The sequence below is a fragment of the Garra rufa genome, chromosome 1, assembly GCF_049309525.1.
Source record: "Garra rufa chromosome 1, GarRuf1.0, whole genome shotgun sequence".
NCBI lineage: Eukaryota > Metazoa > Chordata > Actinopteri > Cypriniformes > Cyprinidae > Garra > Garra rufa.
This window is the reverse complement of record NC_133361.1, coordinates 54,978,926-55,003,998: the sequence shown is the minus strand read 5'-3', so window position 1 is coordinate 55,003,998 and position 25,073 is coordinate 54,978,926. Positions and strand designations below refer to the sequence as shown.

Here is a 25,073-nt window from a genome sequence, read left to right as displayed (position 1 = left end):
AGATTTAAGATCTAGCCTAGTTATTATTCTACCCTCTTGAAAATAAAGGCGCTTTAAAAGGTTCTTCACAGCGATGCTATAGAAGAACCATTTTTGGTTCCTCAGAGAACCATTCATTCAAAGGTTCTTTAAAGAACCATCTCTTTTTTACCTTTTTACAATCTGAGAAAACAGAGAACCTTTTGTGAAACAGAAAGGTTCTTCAGATGTTAAAGGTTCTTTATGGAACCATTTAAACAAAAAAGGTTCTTCTATGGCATCGTGAAGCACCTTTATTTTTAAGAGTGTAAATGAGGGAAAGTGTAAGTGTAATTAGCTGTTGGTTAATAAAAAATTGTTACATTTTATATAATATCATATCTTATAAAGACAGTGTGATCAATATCCTACTACTGGTAAGAACTATACTGTCTAATTTTTCCATTTATCTTTCTAGTGTTTCTCTTATTGTTGCATAATATTTTCACAAGGTTAGTGTTGTTTTCCAGTTTTAGGACATCATGAGCAGCGATGCAGAAATGGCCCAATATGGGCCAGCTTCAGTCTATCTCCGCAAACCCGAGAAGGAGCGAATTGAAGCTCAGAATCGTCCTTTTGATGCCAAGACAGCCTGTTTTGTTCCTGATGCCAAAGAGCTGTACATTAAAGGCATCATTCAAAATAGAGAAGGAGGCAAGGCTACAGTGCAGACTGAGGCTGGGGAGGTGAGACGCCATGAAATCGGTTTAGACTGAAATGTCTTTAAGCGTTTATTCAAAATAAAAAGAAATCGTAATGACCGCTGGAGAATACAGTGAGTTGACATTTTCCCTGCAGACTGTGACAGTGAAGGATGAGGAATGTCACCCGATGAATCCACCCAAGTATGATAAAATTGAGGACATGGCCATGATGACCCACCTCAACGAGCCCTCGGTGCTGTTTAACCTCAAAGATCGTTACGCGGCTTGGATGATTTATGTAAGCAACACCTCAGTTCTGAAAAATGGTCGGAGTAGAGCACTTAATATCATTTTAATGAATCCCTGTGATTTCTCTCTGCAGACCTACTCTGGGCTCTTCTGTGTCACTGTGAATCCTTACAAGTGGTTGCCGGTGTATAACTCAGAGGTGGTGGCGGCTTACAGGGGCAAAAAGCGCATGGAGGCGCCACCTCACATCTTCTCTGTGTCTGACAATGCGTATCAGAATATGCTTACAGGTGGGTCTAATTCACTATCAGAACAAAATTAAGGACACATTTTTAATCAAGACAAACATTTATAAGCTGCTTTAGTTTTACACTGTTGAGAAATTTCATAGCCATTGTGTTCAAGTGCTCAACAAGTGGTTATGATTCTCAATGCTGAAACATTAGCCACTCTGATTTTAGAAGCAGGTCTAACATTTTTGTAATTCTGACATTCTGACTGCTAGCAAAGACAACACTTTACTTTCCAATTCTAAACAAGAAGTGCAAGAGATTCCTATTATTTCTCCTGTTTTATTTGTAGACCGTGAGAATCAGTCTGTCCTGATTACGTAAGTCATGATCAATGGCCTTGACTGTGCTATAACTCTACACTCTCAAAAGATTGATGATGAGCTGTGAAGCTCCAGCTGCGTAACCGTGTAACTGTGTCATTTCCAGCGGAGAATCAGGCGCAGGCAAGACTGTGAACACTAAACGTGTCATTCAGTACTTTGCGACAATCGCGGTGTCTGGAGACAAGAAGAAAGAGCCCGTACAAGGAAAAATGCAGGTGAGGAAAAGATCATAGTGCATGAGCAGCAAAAATCAATCATATTTACTGAAATCTTCCGCCACAGGGGACGCTGGAGGATCAAATAATTTCAGCCAACCCTTTGCTTGAAGCTTTTGGGAATGCCAAAACTGTGAGGAATGACAACTCCTCACGCTTTGTGAGTTAAAAAGTTGTGTTGTTTTACTTTTAAGAATATAATTAGCATTTGTTTATGTTAAGCTGCAAATTCCAACAGGGTAAATTCATACGAATCCACTTTGGAACGTCTGGAAAACTCGCCTCCGCTGATATTGAAACATGTAAGTCTTTTTGCACATCAACAAAATGATAAACACTTTCCACGTAGTAACTGTGTTTTTGTCCTTCTAGATTTGCTGGAGAAGTCCAGGGTGACGTTTCAGCTGTCTGATGAAAGAAGTTACCACATTTTCTATCAGATCATCACAGGCCATAAACCAGAGCTGTTAGGTAAGAATGTCACATACACTCTTAAAAATAAAGGTGCTTTAAAAGGTTTCTCACAGCGATGCTTAACTATTTTTGGTTCCACAAAGAACCATTCAGTCAAAGGTTCTTTAAAGAACCATCTCTTTCTTACCTTTTTATAATCTGAAGAACCAGTTTTTGCCACAAGGAACCTTTTGTGAAACAGAAAGGTTCTTCAGAAGTTAAAGGTTCTTTATGGAACATTTAAACAAAAAAGGTTCTTCTATGGCATCGTGAAGCACCTTTATTTTTAAGAGTGTATAATGTCAAATGAAGCCAGTTCCTATTTGATCTGTTTCCTTCTTGCTCCTCAGATATGCTCCTCATCACAACAAATCCCTATGATTTTCCAATGATCAGCCAAGGCCAGATCTCAGTGGCCAGCATTAATGATAAGGAGGAGTTGGATGCCACAGATGTGAGAAGAAAACTCAGAAACTACATCTAAATTCCTTGTTTAATTACTAATTTCATACTCGTGTTCAATTACACGTGAGCAATTCATGATCCAGTGTTTTCAGCAGCTCAGAGCGGCTCATTTCATTGTAAATGCTGCTCCACACAAACTTATCTCTGCATCTGCTCTGAATTTGCATAAAATGCATTTGGTCACCTAGAGCATGTGCAACTGTCGTCCCATACTTGTAGTGAGTAGTGCTTATAAACCAGCTACGGTCATTTTAGTTTTAGATATTTTAGTACATCAAATTATACTATATCCCTGCTGAAAAAATCCCAGCTAAAACCAGCCTAGGCTGGTTGGCTGGTCTTAGCTGGTTTAGGCTGGAAGTAGCTGGTCTCCCAGCCTGGCAAGGTTTCCCAGTCTGACAAGCTAAGACCAGCCTGACCAGTCTCGGAAAGTGGCCAAAACCCCTCTAAAACCAGCCTGCTGACCAGCTAATACCAGGCTGGTTGACCAGCTAAAACCAGCCAACTAGCCTAGGCTGGTTTTAGTTTTTTTTTTTTTCTACTAGGGATGAAAGTGAGAAATGTTTTCTTGACAACTAGCTGAATGTTTTTATTAAAGCTGCAGTACGTAACTTTTGGCTCTCCAGCGGGTAGCGTTTTGCGGAAGAACATTTTAGCCGGAACTACTTTTCTCTGTTTATGTCTATGATGAATCATGCAGGTACTGGGCTACTCCACAGTGGTTTCTACCCGAACCAGTCTGAAATAGTCAGGATATAAAAACGTATTATAGGTGTACCGTAGTAATTCAGGATAAGCCAAAATCCCAGTTTGGAAAATGGATTCATGATGTATTCGCTGCTAATATAAATTCTATAAATTTTGAATACAAAAAAAAAAAAAATTAAGGACTGCAGCTTTAACTATAATAAAAATACAGTGCAATATTACAATTGAAATATTTATTACGTTATTTAATATTTATATTATTATTAACAATAATAAAAATAATAGTGCTTATAATAGTCACTCTGATATGCACAGAGCAAACCTGGATCTTTACAAAAATCACAAGTTTTATCAGAAAAATCACAGTTTAGTTTTTTCTTCAAACTGTACAGCCCTATTCATGTCTCTAAATTTGATTCTTTAAAATGTTCCAGTCAGCCATTGACATCCTGGGCTTCACCACTGAAGAGAAAGGCAGCATTTATAAGATGACAGGTGCAGTGATGCATTATGGGAACATGAAGTTTAAACAGAAGCAGCGTGAAGAACAGGCTGAACCAGACGGCACTGAAGGTAATGTAACACATTTAAGCATCATTGATTTTTATTTTTATTTTTTATAAGGCCTATCTATCATCACTTTTGCATTCCTAATTTACCAGACTATTCAAAATATTCTAATGTTAATCATTTTGCTGACCCAAAAACTCACACTTGTTTATACCAAACTCATTAATTTCTGTGGAATTTGTGGAACAAAAGAAGATATTTAACTGGAAGTTAATACTGCTATACAATGAAAGCAATAGTGGACAGAAGCTGTCAAGCTGCAAAAATGACTAGAAAATATCATAAAAGTATATTGTGTGCCATATTCTTCTAGTTGCTACAGCTTCTGAAGCCACATTATTGTAACAACAGATATATTTTTCTGTATTTTCATGTACATCCAAGAATTTGACATTTGGCAAATGACATTTAGATTAAATTACGTGGTCAAAATGTGATAAATTGTTCGCAAAAAGATCAATGACATGCAATGAGAAAATAGATTTGAGAATTAGGGTTACAACAAACAAACGAACAAACCAGACAGGAGAGTAGATTAACTTTGGAATTGAACTTGAAAAATGGTGTGTATTGACATCTTTCTGCAGTTAAAGCAAGGTACAATTGGAGTCAAAAGTTGACATACACCTTGTAGGATTTGCAAAATGTTAATTATTTGACCAAAATAAGAGAGATCACACAAAATTCATGTTTTTTTTTTTTTTTTTTTTTTTTTTAAGAACTGACCGGAATAAGACATTTCACATAAAAGACGTTTACATACATTCCTCATGAGAAAATAATAGTTGAATTTATAAAAATGACTCGTTCAAAAGTTTACACACACTTGATTTTTAATACTGTGTTGTTACCTGAATGATCCACAGCTGTGTTTTATTTGTTTAGTTGTTCATGAGTCCCTTGTTTGTCCTGAACAGTTAAACTGCCTGATGTTCTTCAGAAAAATCCTTCAGGTCCCACATATTTTTTGGTTTTTCAGCATCTTTGTGTATTAGAGACTTTACAACAATGACTGTATGATTTTGAGATCCATCTGAGGGACTCATATGCAACTATTACAGAAGCTTCAAAACTCACTGATGCTTCAGAAGTAAACACGATGCATTAAGAGCCAGGGGTGTAAACTTTTGAACAGAATGATGTTCACATTGATGTGCACATTTTCCTAAACATCATTTTTTTCCATTTAGTCCTGCCCTTCAGAAGCAACAGAAGATACTTACATGTTCCCCAAAAGACAAAATAAGTTAAATTGACCCTGATCTTCAAATTCAAAAAGTTTTTACCCCCTGGCATCAGGGAGCATTTGAACCTTCTGTAATAGTTGCATATGAGTCCCTCAGTTGTCCTCAGTGTGAAAAGATGCATCTCGAAATCATACAGTCATTGCTGGAAAGGCTTCAAATACACAAAAATGCAAAACAATAAAATAAATAAATAATAATAATAATAATAATAATAATAAAATAAATAATAATAATAAAACAAAGAATTTGTGGGACCAACAGCAGGCAGTTTAACTGTTCAGGACAAACAAGGGACTCATGAACTATTATCACTAAACAAAAAAACACAGCTGTGAATAATTCAGGTAACAACACAGTATTAAGAATCAAGTGTATGTAAACTTTTGAACTGGGTCATTTTTATTTTATTTTTAAATTCAACTATTATTTTCTCTTGTGGACTACATGTAAATGTCTTTTATGTAAAATGTCTTATTCAGGTCAGTACTAAATAAAAAATAACATGCATTTTGTACGCTCCCTCTTGTTTTGGTAAAATAATTAACATTTTGCAGATTCTGCAAGGTGTACGTAAACTTTAGACTTCAGCTGTACCTTCTGATGTTCATTCATGTTTATTTCATGCTATAACTAATAAACAGAAAGAGATGATGGGTTCACATGCCGTTTTAAACTGAGGCGCTACAGCGATCTGTCACAGCATATTAAAGTGCCACAAAATGCTATTTATTGTTTGAATTTCTTAAAAAATGACCAAATTTGAAGGCTGAGATGTTGTCTCACACAAGCCCGGATTAACCATACGGGCAACTGGGCAATTGCCCAGGGGCCCACGACATCTAAAGGGCCCAGGACAGCAAGAGCAAGAGCAAAATAACTTGCCTTATGTTATTTATCTTATTTACACGAAGGCATGTCATTTCTGTCTCTACATAGTCGCGCGTTTACAATGTCTCCTCCGCGAAAACACGGACGGGATCGCGCACTCCATTCATAAAAACCGAATTTACTATAGCGCGGAATGCCACGGAATTCGTCGATTTTTGGATTAATAATCAAAAGTTGGTCTGTCACTTAATTCAAATCGCGATATGGACTAGTGTCTGTGAAAACTGAAATGCAAAAAGACCGTTTCAATATTAATCCTGCATGTTCCGTTTGCCTCTGTGTGTTTGAATGGCGGAGACGTGTTTTTGTAATATATGCATACAGAAGTACACGTGACGCTCCTGCTAATTTTTTGCATTTGCATCTCAAATGAACAGATAAACTCGATCTCCAAAACTGCTGTGAGTGTCACTTTTACCGTTTCATTTAAGAAAACTAGCATCATATCATACTGTACACACCTGTCAAAATAAAAGTACGGTTTAACATGTAACAACAATATTAGTCTTGTATTCCTTTTGTACAGTATAATGTAGGTGTTTATATATTCCTATTTAAATAATTTACATAAAACAATATATATGATAAAAAATAAATATTACAACACGATTAGCCACTTAATTGTAGAAAAAAATACTACAATTATTATTTAAACGTTTAAACTGAATATAATTTAAACTGAATATAATTTTTCTTCCATGTATTGATTTTAACAGTAAATCTCTGTTTGCCAAAAATTAAAAGGGTTTATTTTTCATTTGATTAAAAATAAATAAATGTTTAGGCTTTCATTTGATTATCAGAAAAATTAAAACACATAAGAATTTCAAAAAAAAAAAAGATTGTTCAAAATGTTAAAATAGAGAGTTTTGGACTTATTTTTCACTGAAATAAATGTTTTCGTTTTTACACAAAGTAGGCTTAAGTACCGGGAAAAAAGTAACGTTGGCTACTGGCAAATGGTTTGAAAGTGGTTGCTTATTATATCAAGGAAAAAGGCTGTTGTGAATCCTTGTGTTAAAGCATGTTCTTCGACATCAAATTGACCAAAGATTTGACCAAAGAGTTTTTAGTATTCATGTGAAATGTAAAATGCAGTCTAACCTCTTTTTGTATGGAACTGTCCATTGTGTATTATTACCAAATACATTTTCATTGAGGACACTATTAATTTTTTGTGAAAATGGAGGATACTTCCCTCCCTCTCAATGTAGTGGGTCAATTTTACCAGATTATACTGTACAGATGCTGATGTGTTTTGTTTTCATAGCATCATATGTGAGTGAATATCTTTGATAGGGGACATAGTAGTGCATTTGTAGTTCTATGAGCATTTAAATATTTGTAAATCAAAATATGATGACAGTTAGGATTTGAAGTATTGAGTATATTTACTGTATATTACAATAATATATTCTATATATGACCATATTATGGTGATCCTGGGGTCGTGATGATGGGGCCCTTGAATATTGTTGCCCAGGGTACAACAAAGTGTTAATCTGGCCCTGGTCTCACACCTAAAGTAATCTGCTCAGTCTTTTTTGTTGGCACATTGGAAACCAGTTTCCTCTTTGCTTTGCAATGTATTTTTCACGGTGTGAGAGCACCATGGCTTGATGGACACAACAACATTAATGAAGGGGGGCAGGTCTTTGCGAAGTCATTGTTCATGTATATACAAATATGGCAAGTGAAGATGCAGATCGGCAAGTGTGGCATCAGTGATGCAAAAAATACTGGTTTGTTATTCTCACAAAGCTACACCCACAAAAGCCACTAAGATTTTTATAGATTTCATTAAAAATGTGAAAGAATTCTGTGAAATGTAAGAATATTTCTGTATTGTGGCTGTTGCAGTGGCTGATAAAGTTGCTTACCTGATGGGTCTAAACTCTGCCGACTTGTTGAAAGCTCTTTGTTATCCCAGAGTGAAAGTTGGGAATGAGTACGTCACTAAAGGGCAGACGGTTCAACAGGTACTGTATGTGCTTCACATTCCTGCTTTAGCATGCTTACATGAACTAGTCAACACTTTACTTTATCTATTAACCCCACAGGTCACGAATTCAGTGATGGCCTTATCGAAGTCCGTCTACGAGAAGATGTTCTTGTGGATGGTTGTCCGAATCAACCAGATGTTGGACACCAAGCAGCCTCGTGCCTTCTACATCGGAGTACTTGACATTGCTGGATTTGAAATCTTTGATGTGAGCAATGCATATTTAATAATTAATTTGACAGGCTGTCATAGCTGTAGGAAGACAGTGACTCATGAAAGTTCATTTGTTAACTAGTGGATGGCAAAATGATTCATTGTTTGATTGTTCTGGATTAGTTCAATAGCCTGGAGCAGCTGTGCATCAACTTCACCAATGAAAAACTGCAACAGTTCTTCAACCATCACATGTTTGTGCTCGAACAAGAAGAGTACAAGAAGGAGGGAATAGACTGGGAGTTCATAGACTTCGGAATGGATCTGGCAGCCTGCATTGAGCTTATTGAGAAGGTAAGGCTGTAAAAGCACAAGTGAATGTATTACAAAAAAGGAAATGAATAATACTGACAAATGTGTTTCAAATTATGATTATTCTCCCAAGGTCAGCACTCAGTCATGTCAGTAGCCTATAAAAAGGTGTTTTAATTCTACATAGTTCTACACCCTCATGGTGCCCGGTTAAGATCACATGACCAACCAAATAGTAGGCTTACTCACTTTCTCAGAGTGGGAAAATTACTTTTGGGGCCAGATTTGAAATTAAAACTGTACCTTTTTAGCACAAATCTGTTGAGGTTTGCCTTCTTCAACTCAAACCGTGTTCCAAACACATATGAGTTTTTTTTTTTTTCTGCTGTGGAAGTCAGTGGCTATTGTCAACAGTTTGGTTTCATGGGCATTCATGCTGATACAGTAGATGTCAGTATAAAATTCACCATTTGGGGAAAAAATAAGTGTGCAGATTTGCATGAGTAGTAATTTTGAAGCATAATAATTTGAAGGTGTACTTGTAGTTCAGCTAGGGTTGGGTATTGACAACCGGTTCCAATAACCGGGTATTCAATAAGACACGTGTATTTCGTTTCTGCATAACGATTCCCGCATTCACATTTTAATGTGATTTTTAAACTATTTAAGTGCGGGAAGAAAAAAAAACTTGCACGCTGTTTGGATGCAGTGCACACATCTGAAGCGCGAGGACGGAGAACAGCGGTCCCAAAATGGGTTCCCGACCTGTGTCCGTTCTCGAAAAGTTTTGGCCCGGAACTGACTTGATCAGTATGTACGAAATACGTCAGCATATTATCATAAACACACTGTTTTTTTTTTTTTTGTCTTAAGTGAACGTAAACAGATGAGAAAGAAAACACATGTATAGCAGTATTTTTAGATCTGTGTTCAGTGTTAAAGTGACAGCTGTCTAATAAACGTGCCGCCTGTCAATAATGTTACTCAAAGAACAAAAGAAAATCAGTAAAGGAGTAGTTCACTTTCAGAACAATAATTTACAGATAATATACTCACCCCCTTGTCATCCAAGATGTTCATGTCTTTCTTTCCTCAGTCGTAAGGAAATTATGTTTTTTGAGGAAAACTTTTCAGGATTTCTCCCCATATAATGGACTTCTATGGTGCCCCCGAATTTGAACTTCCAAAATGCAGCTTCAAAGGGCTCTAAATGATCACAGCCGAGGAAAGAATGGTCTTATCTAGCAAAGTGATTGGTTATTTTCTAAAAAAAAAAAAAAAAAAAATTCTAGCTCTGTGTGTACTCTGTATAGAGATTTAAATGTATATAAATTGTAAATGTTTTTAGAAAAAAACTGATCGTTTCGCTAGATAAGACCCTTCTTCCTCGGCTGGGATCGTTTAGAGCCCTTTGAAGCTGCATTTAAACTGCATTTTGGAAGTTCAAACTCGGGGGCACCATAGAAGTCCATTATACTGAGAGAAGTCCTTGTAAATCCTTGTAATTCTTTTGTAAATTTAATGAAGATTAATCAATATTTTATTTATAAAAAGAAAACTATGCAGCGTTTTTAAACTTTTGATTTCAATTTCCTTACCTGACATTTGTTCAGTTTTATTTATTTAAGCTATTGCTAATTGACTCGCGTGTACCCATTTTATTACCTGTCTTTAACAATTTAAAGGTGCCATAGAATGAACCCTCCATAGACAGCAACGCAACTGATACATTCAAGGCCCAGAAAGGTAGTAAGGACATTGATGAAATAGTTCATGTGACATCAGTGGTTCAAAAGTAATATTATGAAGCTATGAGAATACTTTTTGTGTGCAAAGAATACAAAAACAACACATTTATTGAACAATTTCTTTTCTTCCGTGTCAATCTTCGAGGCACGTTCATGAGTACCATGACAAATGTATGTGGTGCTGCTAACGCAGGAGCTGGTGTTCTGTTTTCTTTGTGCATCAAAAGTGTTCTTGTAGCTTCATGAAATTAAGGTTGAACCACTGATTTCACATGGACTATTTTATCAATGTCTTTACTACCTTTCTGGGCCGTTTGAATGTTTCAGTTGCGTCTACGCAGGGTCAGAAACCTCTCAGATTTCATCAAAAATACCTTTACTTGCGTTCGAAATGAACAAAGGTCCTTCAGGTTTGGAACGAGATGAAGGTGAGTAATTATGGCAGATTTATTTTTCTTTTTGGGTGAACTATCCCTTTAACGCATTTGCAAAAAGTTTTTAAATCTTGAAATGTGATTTGTGATTGAGAAATCTGAAAGTTTTATGTCCTAATTCATTTGAAACTTCTTAAAAATTGTACACACTTTCACTAGAATCTCTTCATAAATTTATGAATAGTGCATGTACCAAGTCTGATTTCCCATTGTACTCTTATGACTTAATCGTTTTGTCTGCCAGCCAATGGGAATCTTTTCCATCCTTGAAGAGGAATGCATGTTTCCAAAGGCCACTGACACCTCCTTCAAAAACAAGCTGCATGATCAGCATCTGGGCAAGAACAATGCTTTCCAAAAGCCCAAGCCGACCAAAGGAAAGGCTGAGGCTCACTTCTCTTTAGTGCACTATGCCGGCACCGTCGACTACAACATCTCTGGCTGGCTGGACAAAAACAAGGACCCGTTAAACGAGTCTGTTGTTCAGTTATACCAGAAGTCATCCGTCAAGCTGCTGGCTAACCTATATGCCTCCTTTGCCTCTACCGAAGCAGGTAAATCATTAAGAAACATTAGAGGTAAAACTAAAATGATTTAACCATTAATCCATCACTTTTTTGTTCCAAAGAGGCCAGTAATGGAGGCGCAGGAGGCAAAAAAGCAGCCAAGAAGAAAGGAGGATCTTTCCAGACGGTCTCAGCTGTTTTCAGAGTATGAACACCAAGGGGTTTTAGATTTGTTTTTTTGCTTGTTAATATTTGAAATGACATGGATTATTTCATGTCTCACAGGAAAACCTGGGCAAGCTAATGACCAACTTGCGACGCACACATCCTCACTTTGTGCGTTGCCTGATCCCCAATGAGGTGAAAACACCAGGTACACGAAATAAGATTGAATTCAGCACTGTAGTCGACTGAAATGTTAAAAACGAAGTATAAAGTAATTCTATTTTAATCACTCACTCATACAGGAATAATGGACAACAATCTGGTTATCCACCAGTTACGCTGTAATGGCGTATTGGAAGGCATCAGGATTTGTAGGAAAGGTTTTCCAAGTAGAATCCTTTATGCTGACTTCAAGCAGAGGTAAAATAAGAGGTAGACTAATTTGCGCATTTGCTTTTATAATATTACTACCACATGGCTCTGTGGAATATATTCTGTGGTCAATCATATATGTGACCCTGGACCACAAAACCAGTCTTAAGTCGCTGGGGTATATTTGTAGCAATAGCCAAAAATACATTGTATGGGTCAAAATTTTTGATTTTTCTTTTATGCCAAAAATCATTAGGAAATTAAGTAAAGATCATGTTCCATGATGATTCTTTGTAAAATTCCTACTGTAAATATATCAAAATGTAATTTTTGATTAGTAATATGCATTGTTAAGAACCTAATTTGGACAACTTTAAAGGTGATTTATCCTAACAAACCATACATCAATAGAAAGCTTATTTATTGAGTATTCATATGATGTATACATCTCAGTTTTGTAAAATTTAACCTTATGACTGATTTTGTGGTCCAGGGTCACATATATGCATACTAACTAACTGACCATTGTCTCAGCCAACTGATTTTCCATATGTGACCCTGGACCACAAAACCAGGCATAAGGGTCACTGAATCTGCAAAAAAAAATAAAAAATCTGAATATTGAGAAAATCACCTATAAAGCTGTTCAAATTACGGTCTTAGCAATGCATTTTACTAAAAAAAATTAAGTGCTTATATATTTACGAAAGGAAATTTACAACCTTCATGGAACATGATCTTTATTTCTTCTTTCATAATACTAATTTCAATTTCAGATCAATATTTAATGACCATTTATTTGGTATTTCACATTGTAATAAATTGGAAAATTCTACACTCTACTCTACACTGTATTGCATTTCACAGTTATGACCAGCTTACGATGTACTTTCCTTTATATATCTATGAATTATGATCTAACATCTATAATCTCATGGTCATAGGTACAGAATCCTTAAGGCCAGTGCGATCCCTGAAGGACAGTTCATCGATGGAAAGAAGGCTTCTGAGAAGCTCTTGGGATCAATTGATATTGATCACACACAGTATAAGTTTGGCCACACAAAGGTCGCACAGATTTATCTTCTGTTATCAATTTTAAAAATATTATTGTAAACATTCACTATTTCATACTGACGCTTAATTCATCTAACAGGTGTTTTTCAAAGCTGGCCTACTGGGGACATTAGAGGAAATGCGAGATGAAAAATTGGCATCACTAGTATCCTGCCTTCAGTCCCTATGCCGAGGATATGTAATGAGGAAAGAGTTCAAGAAAATGTATGCTCAAAAGTAAGTTTTCAGGAATCTCAAACATCTCAAAATTGTAATTTAATTTATTTTTTTATATATTTTTTGTTTTCTAATTTTATTTAGCTTTAATAAACCTAATGTACATTACTTTTTTTTTTCCAGAGATGCAATTTACACTTTGCAATACAACCTTCGTGCATTTATGAATGTGAAACACTGGCCATGGATGAAGCTGTTTTATAAGATAAAGCCTCTCTTGAAGAGTGCTGAAACTGAGAAAGAGATGGCCACCATGAAGGAAGACTTTCTGAAGTGCAAAGAGAACCTTGCTAAAGCTGAGGCCAAATGCAAAGAGCTGGAGGAGAAAATGGTCTCTGTGATACATGAGAAGAATGACCTTCTCATTCAAGTCCAAGCTGTTAGTGATTATTCTCCTTTCTTAAAAAATATTTTACTTTTTTTAAATGGATAGTTTACCCAAAAATAAAAATTAATGACTTACTCTCATGTCATTCCAAAGCTGTAAGACCTTCATTCATCTTCGGAACACATATTAAGACATTTTTGATGAAATCCCAGAGCTTTCTGACCCTGCATAGACAGCAACACAACCACGTTCAAGGCTCAGAAAGGTAGTAAGGACATTGTTAAAATAGTCTTTATTCTCGTGAACATGTGTCGAAGACTGAGATGAAATTGTTAAATAAGTTTTCTTTGCACACAAAAAGTATTCTCGTAGCTTAATAACATTAAGGTTGAATCACTGATGTCACATGGACTATTTTAACAATGTCCTTACTAACTTTCTGGTCCTTGATAGTTTCAGTTGTGTTGCTGTATATGCAGGATAAGAAAGATCTCAGATTTTATCAAAAACTTCAAAACTATCAAAAAATCTTTGAGTCTTTTTGGAATGGTTTTGGAGCGACATGAGGGCGAGTAATTAATGCCAGAATCTTCGGGTGAACTAACCCTTTAATAACATGCATTTGTTGGAGTATGGCCATAATCAGTTCCTGGCCTTTTTCTTGATATTGCTTTAAGGAAAAAGTAACAGAAAGCAAATCTAATTCGACACTATTGACAATTTAAAGACTGTCTCCTTCTACTGCACTCATAGGACAGTGAGAATCTCATAGATGCTGAAGAGAGGTGTGAAGGGCTGATTAAAAGCAAACTCCAGCTAGAAGCCAAGCTGAAAGAGCTGACTGAAAGACTGGATGATGAAGAAGAAATCAATTCAGAGCTGACAGCAAAGAAAAGGAAACTAGAGGATGAATGCTCTGAGCTGAAGAAAGACATTGATGATCTGGAGCTTACCTTGGCTAAAGTGGAGAAGGAAAAGCATGCAACTGAGAATAAGGTTTGAATATCCTAGTGTATACATTGAAGGGAATCCAGGGTATTAAGACTTGTATGGCTTAATATATCGTAAATGATGTTTCTTACAGAAATATGTCATAGAAAACCCATGAAAGACTTACATTATTTTCAAAAATCATTGTTTTATACATGTTTTGGACTATGGGGGGTGCCATTATTTCAATCACATAAAATGGTTGCACTCCCAGAGCTACTAGCGCTACCTACTGCTATTTTTACCGCAACACAACTCGGAAAATTAAATACTGATATAATGCCACATTGTGCCGCTTTTGGTTGTAATTTTCAGTCGAAGGGCAAAAAGAGAAACTATGTAAATCTTCACTGCTTTTCTAGCGACAAAAAGAGGAGAAAAAATGGTAAGATGCCTGTGGACGAATAAAACTTCCTAAAGATCAGCGTCTTTGTTCTCTCCCCTTTAGCCCTGATGCTTTTGAGGGTTTTAGTAGACCACAGCTACTGAAAGAGCTTACAAACGACAGAGACAAGAAACACTAGATGCCATCCTGGCAGGATTTAAACATCCCGACACTTGTCATGACGCCGCAGTCACTGAAGCCACAGTCACTGAAGCAGTTTTTTCAGCGCGGTTTTCACTCGACATGCAGGGGTGTTTAGACTCCTTGTGAGGAAAAATCGATAGTACAGCATTTGGTTTATGTCTTTGCATATATTCATTGCCACCTATAAGCTCTTTCAGCTGTGGTCATCGTATCAGTATTTTATTTTCAGAGTTGGGTTGTGGTAAAAAGCAACACGTCGCGACTGTAGCTCACCAAGTGCAACCATTTGACAACATCAAAAACAATGGCACCCCCATAGTCCAAAAAATGTATAAAACAATGTGGATTTTTAAATCATGTAAACCTTTATTTAAACATTGCATTATTTACATTATATTAAGCCATACATGTCTTAATACCTGGGGTTTCCTTAAAACAAATTTGCACAAATTAATCTCATTGTCAGTTTTGAGTATTTGAGTGGGTGTGTCCCAACTGGGGTTGCACGAGTTAGTGCAGTCTCAGGACTGGGTTGCGTCAGGAAGGGCATCCGGCTTAAAACGTGCCAAATTGGCTGTGCGGATCACTCCGCTGTGGTGACCCCTGATTAGAAGGGAGTAAGCTGAGAGAGAAAGAATCTCATTGTCAGTTTTGATGGACAACAAATGGATTTTCACAGGTTAAAAACCTTTCAGAGGAAATATGTAGCCAAGAGGCAAATCTTGCGAAGTTAACCAAGGAAAAGAAAGCCCTCCAAGAGGCACACCAACAAGTTATTGATGATCTCCAGGCTGAGGAGGACAAAGTCAATACTTTGACCAAAGCCAAAACTAAGCTTGAACAACAAGTGGATGATGTGAGTATGGCAATCACAAAAACTCTAAATATATTCATTTGAGATTTGTACTCTAATACTGTTCAAATTAGCTTGAAGGTTCCCTTGAGCAAGAGAAGAAGACACGAATGGACCTTGAGAGGGCTAAAAGGAAGCTGGAAGGGGATGTGAAAATATCTCAGGAGACCATCATGGACATGGAGAATGACAGACAACAACTGCAAGAGAAACTCAAAAAGTAATATTTATGATAAGCACAGAAAAACTGGGATCACTAACAAAGTGTATTAACCATCTCTAAATTCCTTCTTCCAGAAAAGACTTTGAGATCAGCCAATTATTAAGCAAATTAGAGAATGAGCAATCGATGGGTATCCAGTTTCACAAGAAAATAAAAGAGCTCCATGTAAGCTGTTTTGTTCGTTGTTTTTCAACAAGTGCCAGGTGAAGACATGGAAAAGCTCATTATTTCAACGTACCTTAATTCCCTCCTGTCTTAGGCTCGCACTGAGGAGTTAGAAGAAGAAATGGAGGCTGAGCGTGCGGCTCGGGCCAAGGTGGATAAGCAGAGATCTGATCTCTCCAGGGAACTTGAGGAAATCAGTGAGAGGCTGGAAGAAGCTGGTGGCGCCACTGCAGCTCAAGCCGAGATGAACAAGAAACGAGAGATTGACTTTCAGAAGCTGCGACGTGGTCTTGAAGAAGCAAACCTACAGCACGAGGCCACTGCGGCAACTCTACGCAAGAAACATGCTGACAGCATGGCAGAGCTTGGAGAACAACTCGACAATCTCCAGCGAGTCAAACAGAAACTGGAGAAAGAGAAGAGTGAATGCAAGATGGAGATTGATGATCTAGCAAGCAACATGATGGCCATATCAAAAGCCAAGGTTTATAGATTCTACCGTTCTGACATCCACCAATGGCGTTGTCTAATACAGTATATCTGTTATTAACAGGTTAATCTGGAGAAGATGTGCCACAATCTTGAAGACCAGCTGTCTGAAGTGAATAGCAAGAATGAGGAGAATGTGCGTCAAATCAATGACCTGAGCTCCCATAAAGCTCGTCTCCAAAGTGAAAATGGTAGACAGTGATTTCACTCATAACAATGAATTCTTATGTGCCATTGGCTGCAAAGCTTCTGACTTTGTTCAACAGGTGAGTACTCCAGGCAAATTGAAGAGAAGGATAGTCTCATTTCACAGTTGGTACGGGCCAAACAGGGCTTCACTCAGCAAATCGATGAACTGAAGAGACAGCTTGAGGAGGAGTCAAAGGTAATGAAATGTTCAAGACAATATGGCATCAGAGCTAGCAAGCAAAATGTGTTTTTGAACTCTCATAATCTACCCTTATAGGCTAAGATTGCTCTAGCCCATGGCTTACAATCAGCTCGTCATGACTGTGATCTCCTGAGGGAGCAGTTTGAAGAAGAACAGGAAGCCAAGGGTGAGCTACAACGAGGGATGTCTAAAGCAAGTGGTGAAGTAACTCAATGGAGAACCAAATATGAGTCTGATGCTATTCACCGCACTGAGGAACTTGAGGAGGCCAAGTAAGACAAGCATGTGTTTGCAACTTAATAGGTATTCCTAGATATCTCAATATCCCTTGGTCCTGAAACTATATTCATGTCAACCAGATTTTACATTCTTATTACCATTCAGAGGTTGGTTACTGAGGCACAATGCCATAGTTAGGTAAATGACTCCCCCCAAACTTAATGCCATTTAGTGCAAGTGCAAATAGCCCACTTGTTGGCAAAGGCTATTTACATTACCTCTGCCAACCAAAGTATGGTTGGACTATACAACATTACAAAAGACGGTTGGTATTGCTAAGAAAATAAGCTGTTTTCACTGTAAATAGCATCTATCATGCAATGCAATTAGCTGCTGCATATTTTACATATTCTTTTTAAAATACATTTTCTTGCTATGTAACTGTTCGTAGTCTGTGTTGACCTTTGCTCCAAAATGAAGTTCCCCTTGGGGAACAATAAAGAAAGAAAGAGTCTGGTTTTCAATGGTTTGTTCAAAACCACATGAAACCAACTTGAATACAAAGAGTATGTTCCTAGCAATTTGGTAAGTATGGTATAAACTAGATTTGAAAAAGATTTTTCCTTTTCTTTATTGTGGACACTCTTATACGTCACTGTCTCATTAATCATTGCAGGAAAAAGCTTGCTCAGCGACTCCAAGAAGCAGAGGAGCAAACAGAAGCGGCAAACGCAAAGTGTGCTTCACTGGAGAAAACCAAGCAGAGACTACAGAGTGAGATGGAGGACCTTATGATAGATTTGGAAAGGGCAAATAGCTCAGCAGTCAATTTAGACAAGAAGCAGAGAAATTTTGACAAGGTATATAAAACAGTTTCATGGAATCATTCATTTATATATTTATTTTTCTACATGTACTTGATAATTGTTACCGGTTACCTGAAACAGAACAATACAGAGTTCAATTTCAGAAATAGAGAAACCATAATGAGCAGACGAGATTCTCCTTAATCTAACTTTGTAGGTTCTGGTTGAATGGAAGCAAAAGTATGAAGAGTCACAGGCAGAGTTGGAAGGTGCTCAGAAAGAGTCTCGATCATTGAGCACTGAGCTCTATAAATTAAAAAACTCCTATGTGGAGACCTTGGACCATCTGGAAACTCTTAAACGAGAGAAAATGAATTTGCAGCGTAAGTTGTTTGGTTGATGCGATAAAGAACGGTTCAACATATCTAGAGCAAGATCTAATAAAGTTATAAAACTAGCAATGTTTCCTATTCTTTTAACAGAGGAAATCTCAGATCTCACTCAGCAGATAGGTGAGACTGGAAAAAGCATCCATGAACTGGAGAAGTCCAGGAAGCTAATGGAGACTGAGAAAACTGAGATACAATGTACACTTGAAGAGGCAGAGGTAAAAAGATATAAAAAAATACATATACTGCATACAGGTGAGGTTAATGCTTCAAAATTGGTCTTGATATGTTTCAGGCATCCCTGTATCATGAGGAATCTAAGATCCTCCGTGTACAAATAGAGCTCAACCAGTTTAAGACGGAAATGGAAAGAAAGCTGGCTGAAAAGGATGAAGAGATTGCCCAGCTGAAGAGAAACACTCAGAGAGTTACGGACTCCATGCAAAGCACTCTGGATGCTGAGGTGAGAAGCAGGAATGAAGCCTTGCGAGTCAAGAAGAAGATGGAAGGGGATCTCAATGAGATGGAAATACAGTTGAGCCACGCCAATCGCATGGCGGCAGAAGCCCAGAAACAGCTACGAAACCTTCAAGGACAATTCAAGGTGACTTGATTAGAAATTGTTTAATGTTAATTGTTCTTAAAACCATGGCTCAGAAGTTAGTGGTTAAAGTTCTGAGATGAAGTACATGCAGATGATCCAGGTTTCACAAGTTTTCCAAAGTCTGCAACATGTCCCAATTCCATTCTCAGAATTTGCTCCTATTACATTCTTGCCATTTTTCACTCAGTTTATCTAACTTGTGGTGAGGGTCCAGCTGGTCAACCAGCATTGGTTTGTTTTTCACCAGCAGGTTTACCTGATTGGCTACATTTCCTTTATTGGGAGCCTGGTTGATCCAGGGTGTCTTTTTGATTAGGCTAGTTAAGAAGCGGAAACGCAACATGTGACTAATCTGATTTGGTCCATGTCTCAACAGGATGTTCAGCTTCACTTTGGCGATTCTCAAAGAGAACAAGAAGACATGAAGGAACAGCTAGCAATGTCTGAACGCAGGAGCTTGCTGATGCAGGCTGAGATTGAAGAACTGAGAGCTGCTCTGGAACAGACTGAGAGGAGCCGGAAAATCGCTGAGCAGGAACTGACAGATGCCAGTGAACGAGTGGGACTCCTGCACACCCAGGTTAGGAATGACAACCTAGAATCATAGGTTTGCAAACAAAAGTATGCTTATAACAGGGGTGCCCAAACTCGGCCCTGAACGGCTGGTGTCCTGCAGAGTTTAGCCCTCAACACACATGTCAGGACGTTTCTAGTATGTCTAGTAAGAGCTTGAACAGCTGGTTCAGGTGTTTTTAATTGGGGTTGGAGCTAAACTTTGCAGGACACCAACCCCCCAGGACTGAGTTTGGGCACCCCTGGCTTATAAAGTACCATCTACCTCCATTTTTTCAGAACACCAGCCTTCTGCACACCAAGAAAAAGCTTGAAGCTGATATTTCCCAGCTCCAGAGTGAAGTGGAGGACTCTGCTCAGGAGTCAAGGAATGCTGAGGAAAGGGCTAAGAAAGCAATAACTGATGTAAGCAGACAACTTTCTTTCTTTCTTTGATCCATACCTGGCGCTTGGTTTGGTTTTCTAAGACTGTACGCTGCTGTGGGTGCTAATGGTTGCCAGATTTCTTTTACAAGGCATTTCTATCCCTGGAGGTCCATGGCCATGGACCTGGCATCATCAAGGTTTAGATGCTGTTTTCTCAAATAATCTTCGACCTGTTTAATCCATATTTTCTTTGGCACTGTTCATTGGACTATCCATGTGGTAGGTTGATATTCCCAGAGGATGGATGGTAACCTGCTGTCAGTCATTCTACATTCTACATTGTCGATTCTGAATCTGCTCCTCGATAATTGGTTGATGTTCACATCGACAGCGGATATCATCATTTTGAAGGTGGTCATGAAGGGAAACTCGTACAATCTGGCATAGACACCACATTTGAAAAACCTTGAGTTTGACCAGGTCTAATTTGAGTAATGTCCAAGTTTCTGATCCATAGAGGAGAGCTGGCAGGATTCGAGTCTGGAAAATGCGAACATTGATGAGGGAAGCCACTTGAGGGAAGCAAAGGCTATGGCTGCTTGACCAATTCGAGTTTTAGAGTAGACTTCTGGTGTGGTCGCTACTTTCCTTTTATCATTGTTCCCAGTTATTTAAATTATTGAACTTGCTCAATTCGATGTCCATCGACTCGAGATAAAGGATGGCCACTGATCCGTCTGTGGTCAATACTTTTGTCTTATCCACACTGATCTTAAGATTTTACAGATTATGTCTGTGGCCTCAACATCGTCATTAGACAGTACACTCTTAAAAATAAAGGTTTCAAAAGGGTGTTTTTGTAATGATGCCATAGAAAAATCCTTTTTGTTTCCCAAACACCACCTCAATCTTACACCAGTTGTTTTGGTGCAGATCCAAGCTGGGTTCTGAAACAAAAGCTCCAAACAAACCAGGTATGAAAATATTCCACTCTGAACCCATTCGCTAATTTCTGCCCTTGCTTCCCTCCAAGGCTGCAATGATGTCGGAAGAACTCAAGAAAGAGCAGGACACCTGTGCACACCTGGAGCGAATGAGGAAGAACCTAGAGGCCACAATCAAAGACTTGCAGAATCGTTTGGATGAAGCAGAAAACTTAGCTATGAAGGGTGGGAAGAAACAACTCCAGAAACTGGAATCCAGGGTACGTAGGTGTTTGGTCAAACCAACACATGGAATATATGAATGTTTTTTTGTACTACTTTGGTACCTGTTGTCCAGGTCCGCGAACTGGAGAATGAGCTGGATGCTGAACAAAAGCGTGGAGCTGATGCTGGCAAAGGTGTTCGTAAATATGAAAAAAAAGTAAAGGAGCTTACATTCCAGGTATGCAGTAGACAAGAACATCTGGACTGCTGGTTGTCTAGCAGATTAATAAGTGCTGATATTGTCTTTAAATTAGTCTGAAGAGGACAAGAAGACACTTAACAAACTTCAGGATCTGGTAAATAAACTTCAGATAAAAGTCAAGGCCTACAAGAAACAAGCAGAGGACGCTGTAAGTCAAAATATATCCATCTGACTTCACAAACGCTCACTGTAAAACTCATAAAATGGACTCTTTATGTGCTTTTATAGGAGGAACAAGCCAATGTCCATCTAGCACGGTGGAGGAAGGCCCAGCATGAGCTTGAACAGGCTGAGGAGAGAGCAGACATGGCTGAGTCTCAGGTCAACAAGATGAGAGCAAGGAACCGGGATCTGGGAGCAAAGGTCAGTGTTTGAATCTTTTCAGCTGTTTGGTGATCCCTAACAGTTGCTTTTCATAATATGCACTGCAGTGTGGGATGGAAAGTTGTGGCAGATTTAAGAAGATTAAAATATTTTTCTTCTTTGTAAACAGGGGCAAGAAAACCGACTGGAGTAAAGGATTCGTAGTCCATGTGTCTTCACTTATATGTAGTAATGAAAGCAGCATGTCTGTAAAAGTTCTAGGTCACTAGTGACAATTTTTCAGAGTACATTCATCAGGCTAAACCATTTAATGCTAACACGGCTGGAGGTGAAAGCAAAAACAGTTTGATCTGTCATGTAACTGTGGATATAAACATCACATAGGATTGTATTGTATTGATATCTTTTGGGGACATTTTGTCCCCATAACGTAGGGCATACCGAAACCACAAATACAAGAGTGAAAAAAAAAAAAAAAACTTTAATTGAACTGCTTCCATTAATGCAATGTAAATCACAGTCAGGTAATCATAATTTAACCATCCTGAAATATCTGTAGTATAATTCTATTGATTATCTAAGTGTAAGATATCATATGTTTATTGCAAAATGATCAGTCATATTTATGAATGTAAGTTGTTTGTAAATGGAGGGATACTGACTTCATTACTTCATTCACAGTGCTTAGTAGGAGTAGGCATTCAGGCTGTTTCTTTTGGTGCTATTTCTGTTTCCATGGGAACAGCAACCTCTCTGATTGGTGGAGCTCTTGGGATTGTGGGTAGTATAGTTTTTCACAGGGAAAGGCTCACGTAAACTTATATGTAATGATCTATCATCACTGCAGAAACTACAATTTCTTAAAATCATTTATAGCTACAATTTTGCTCTTGGGACAGCAGGGCTGATAAATACTAAAACAACTACACTACTAAATTTGATCATCTTTGTTAGAATATACTGTAAGTATCACAAAAGTATCACACAAATGAATACAATCTAATTTTGCCCATTCATTTCATCCCACTTTCATTGCATTATATTCTACAATTATTTAATATTTTAAACTACAGTTGCATTAAATATTTGCACTCGAAAACTATTTGCATGCTGTTTATTTAAGAACTTTTGGGAGTAATTAGATAAATTTGATCATTTAATATGCATGCAAGTCTATAGAGTAAAAGTAACCTTAATATTCAGAGCTTGTAATGCCTTTATACTCTTTCATACTTACTGTACATCATTACATACACATTATTAATAAAAGAGTCACTGAAACACCTGCCAAACAATTCCAATTGTCATATGGTATCACCACTTATTTTCTTGCACGATAAGTTGCTTGTGATAATGTAAAAATAAATCTAAATTTAAATAATTCAGTAAATAATAAAATTTTTGCATGAAATTCAGATGCACATTTATTGTGTTTTAATGGTTACTTTGCAGAGCGGTATCAGGCATAAACAAATTTGCATTATCATGCACAAACATACTAAAAAATGTATTGTTTAATATGCAACCCAGATTCCTCGAACTTTGCAGTTCTTGCACATATCAAACAGATTACAGAGAGGTAAAAATTGCTGAGCTGAGATGTTTAATATGCACATGGAAAGGAAACCTCAATATTTTTCAGTAACCCACTTTGGATCTTGACCTCTATAGGGACTGTGTTTGAGACTTGGGGAAAATGGCTATATTTATCATGACATTTGATGGTTCTGCCACACATACAGCATTTTTTTTTCAATCTTACAACAACCACAACAAATTTTATATTTAAGTCTTCTTTGTTAACTGCTGTTCATGTGTTTTTTGAAGACCTTCCTCTTTGGAATACCTTAGAAATGTTCTGACCAGGAAAAAACTAAGTCTATTTCTGTACAAGAGTAATGCTACCACTGTTTTGATGAACACTTTTAGACTTATATACATTATAAATACTGCACATCAAATCTCAAGAAATAGTTTGACATGTTACTTTTATGTTTTCCAAATGTTACCTATTTATGTGTCCCGACTTGTATGAAGTGTCATCTATATCAATAAAGTGAAGCAATTTGAGCCAATTGAGTTTTAAAAGAGCCCCTAAAGTGTGCGGTGAGTTTGATGGGGGGTAATTGAGAATGAATGGGGGAATGTCATGTGAGAGGAGGCAATGCCTCTATCGCGATATGATTGGATATGACTAGATATGATCGGCTGTATGCGATAAATCCCGCCTCTTGTGTTCTTGCATGTTCTGTGTTCACAAATCAATCTGAATGAACAATATAATGGCGTTAATGGGAAGACTAATTGAAAAAAAATTAAGTTAACAACTCACACACTTAGATATAATCACTTTGTTACCTCAAAATAAGATTTTTAATGAGTAATCAGCTTAAATTTAAAGTAAATCTCGGTGTCTGTGACTAATATTTACAGAGCTTTGATGACTGATGATCCAAAAAATTCAAAGATAGTTAAAAGTTAACTATTAAAAATAATAGCTGAACATAAGTTAACAAAATATACTGCTAAAATTGTTACTGCCTTAAATTATTATTTTGGAATAAATGTAAAATGCTTAAAAATACTAACTTGATAAGATTCATACTTGGCTTTAATAAATATAATATTCATTACATTGTTAATTCTAAACATATATGAAATATTTTTTTTCTTTTTCTTATAGTGTAAGTTTTTTTACTGAGAAAATGTGACTGGGATATGAATTTACATTTGATTGAAAAACTTTGAGGACTTCATTTCAGCACACCTCTGGGTGAAACATACCTATGTTAGTGTCTGCATGAAATGAGAACAGCACATTTATAGACTACTGCTTCTCAGATTAGATACCAACTTGTTCTGGTTTTCCTATGAATCAAGGATAATGAATTATTCATGGTGTTTTGCAGATGCATAAGTATTCATGAATGAAAGGGAATGAAGATTTCAGGTATATCAGAGGCTAAAGAGAGCAGCAGGATAGATAAGTCTAGAAAGTCTTACTGAGTGAGAGTTTTCACAGGGTTCAAAGTCTGAACCGCATTGCACGCCCACATAGACGGGAAGGGGCCATCTGATTGATATGTAAACATAACATGCAGAATTCAATGATGACAAAATAATTGACCAATTATTGTAGAAATTAGCGGAAAATATAAACTTTGTGGTCAGAAATTGCAGTTGTCCAAAAATAATAATTAAATTTGAATACAAAGCAATATATACAATTATACTCAAAGTCAGCTTGCTAGTCAGTGCCACAAACATTCAGATGTTGGAAATCTTTTTAGAACAGCACAGATGGTCTGTTAGCATTCCGTGGGGCATCACATGAGGCTGAAACTTAGGAAAGATAA

The 25,073-nt window shown here is 37.3% G+C and overlaps 1 protein-coding gene across 1 annotated transcript; it reads left to right on the top strand.

The window, feature by feature from the left end:
* Positions 1-500: 500 nt before the first annotated feature.
* On the top strand, positions 501-23,787 carry LOC141337146 (myosin heavy chain, fast skeletal muscle-like). The gene is made up of 39 exons (XM_073842913.1): positions 501-723; positions 827-960; positions 1,045-1,201; positions 1,494-1,521; positions 1,631-1,742; positions 1,810-1,902; positions 1,981-2,044; positions 2,115-2,213; positions 2,546-2,649; positions 3,803-3,941; positions 7,934-8,052; positions 8,134-8,283; positions 8,412-8,582; positions 10,967-11,276; positions 11,372-11,433; positions 11,514-11,601; positions 11,696-11,813; positions 12,710-12,833; positions 12,922-13,058; positions 13,182-13,437; positions 14,140-14,382; positions 15,585-15,761; positions 15,833-15,978; positions 16,056-16,146; positions 16,241-16,630; positions 16,700-16,826; positions 16,902-17,020; positions 17,102-17,298; positions 17,922-18,105; positions 18,269-18,434; positions 18,534-18,658; positions 18,736-19,044; positions 19,421-19,624; positions 19,897-20,022; positions 21,017-21,187; positions 21,265-21,369; positions 21,446-21,541; positions 21,622-21,756; positions 21,887-23,787. Exons 1-39 carry the CDS (start codon positions 501-503, stop codon positions 21,908-21,910), a joined length of 5,823 nt encoding a protein of 1,940 aa, XP_073699014.1. The 3' UTR covers positions 21,911-23,787.
* The last annotated feature ends 1,286 nt before the right edge of the window (positions 23,788-25,073 follow it).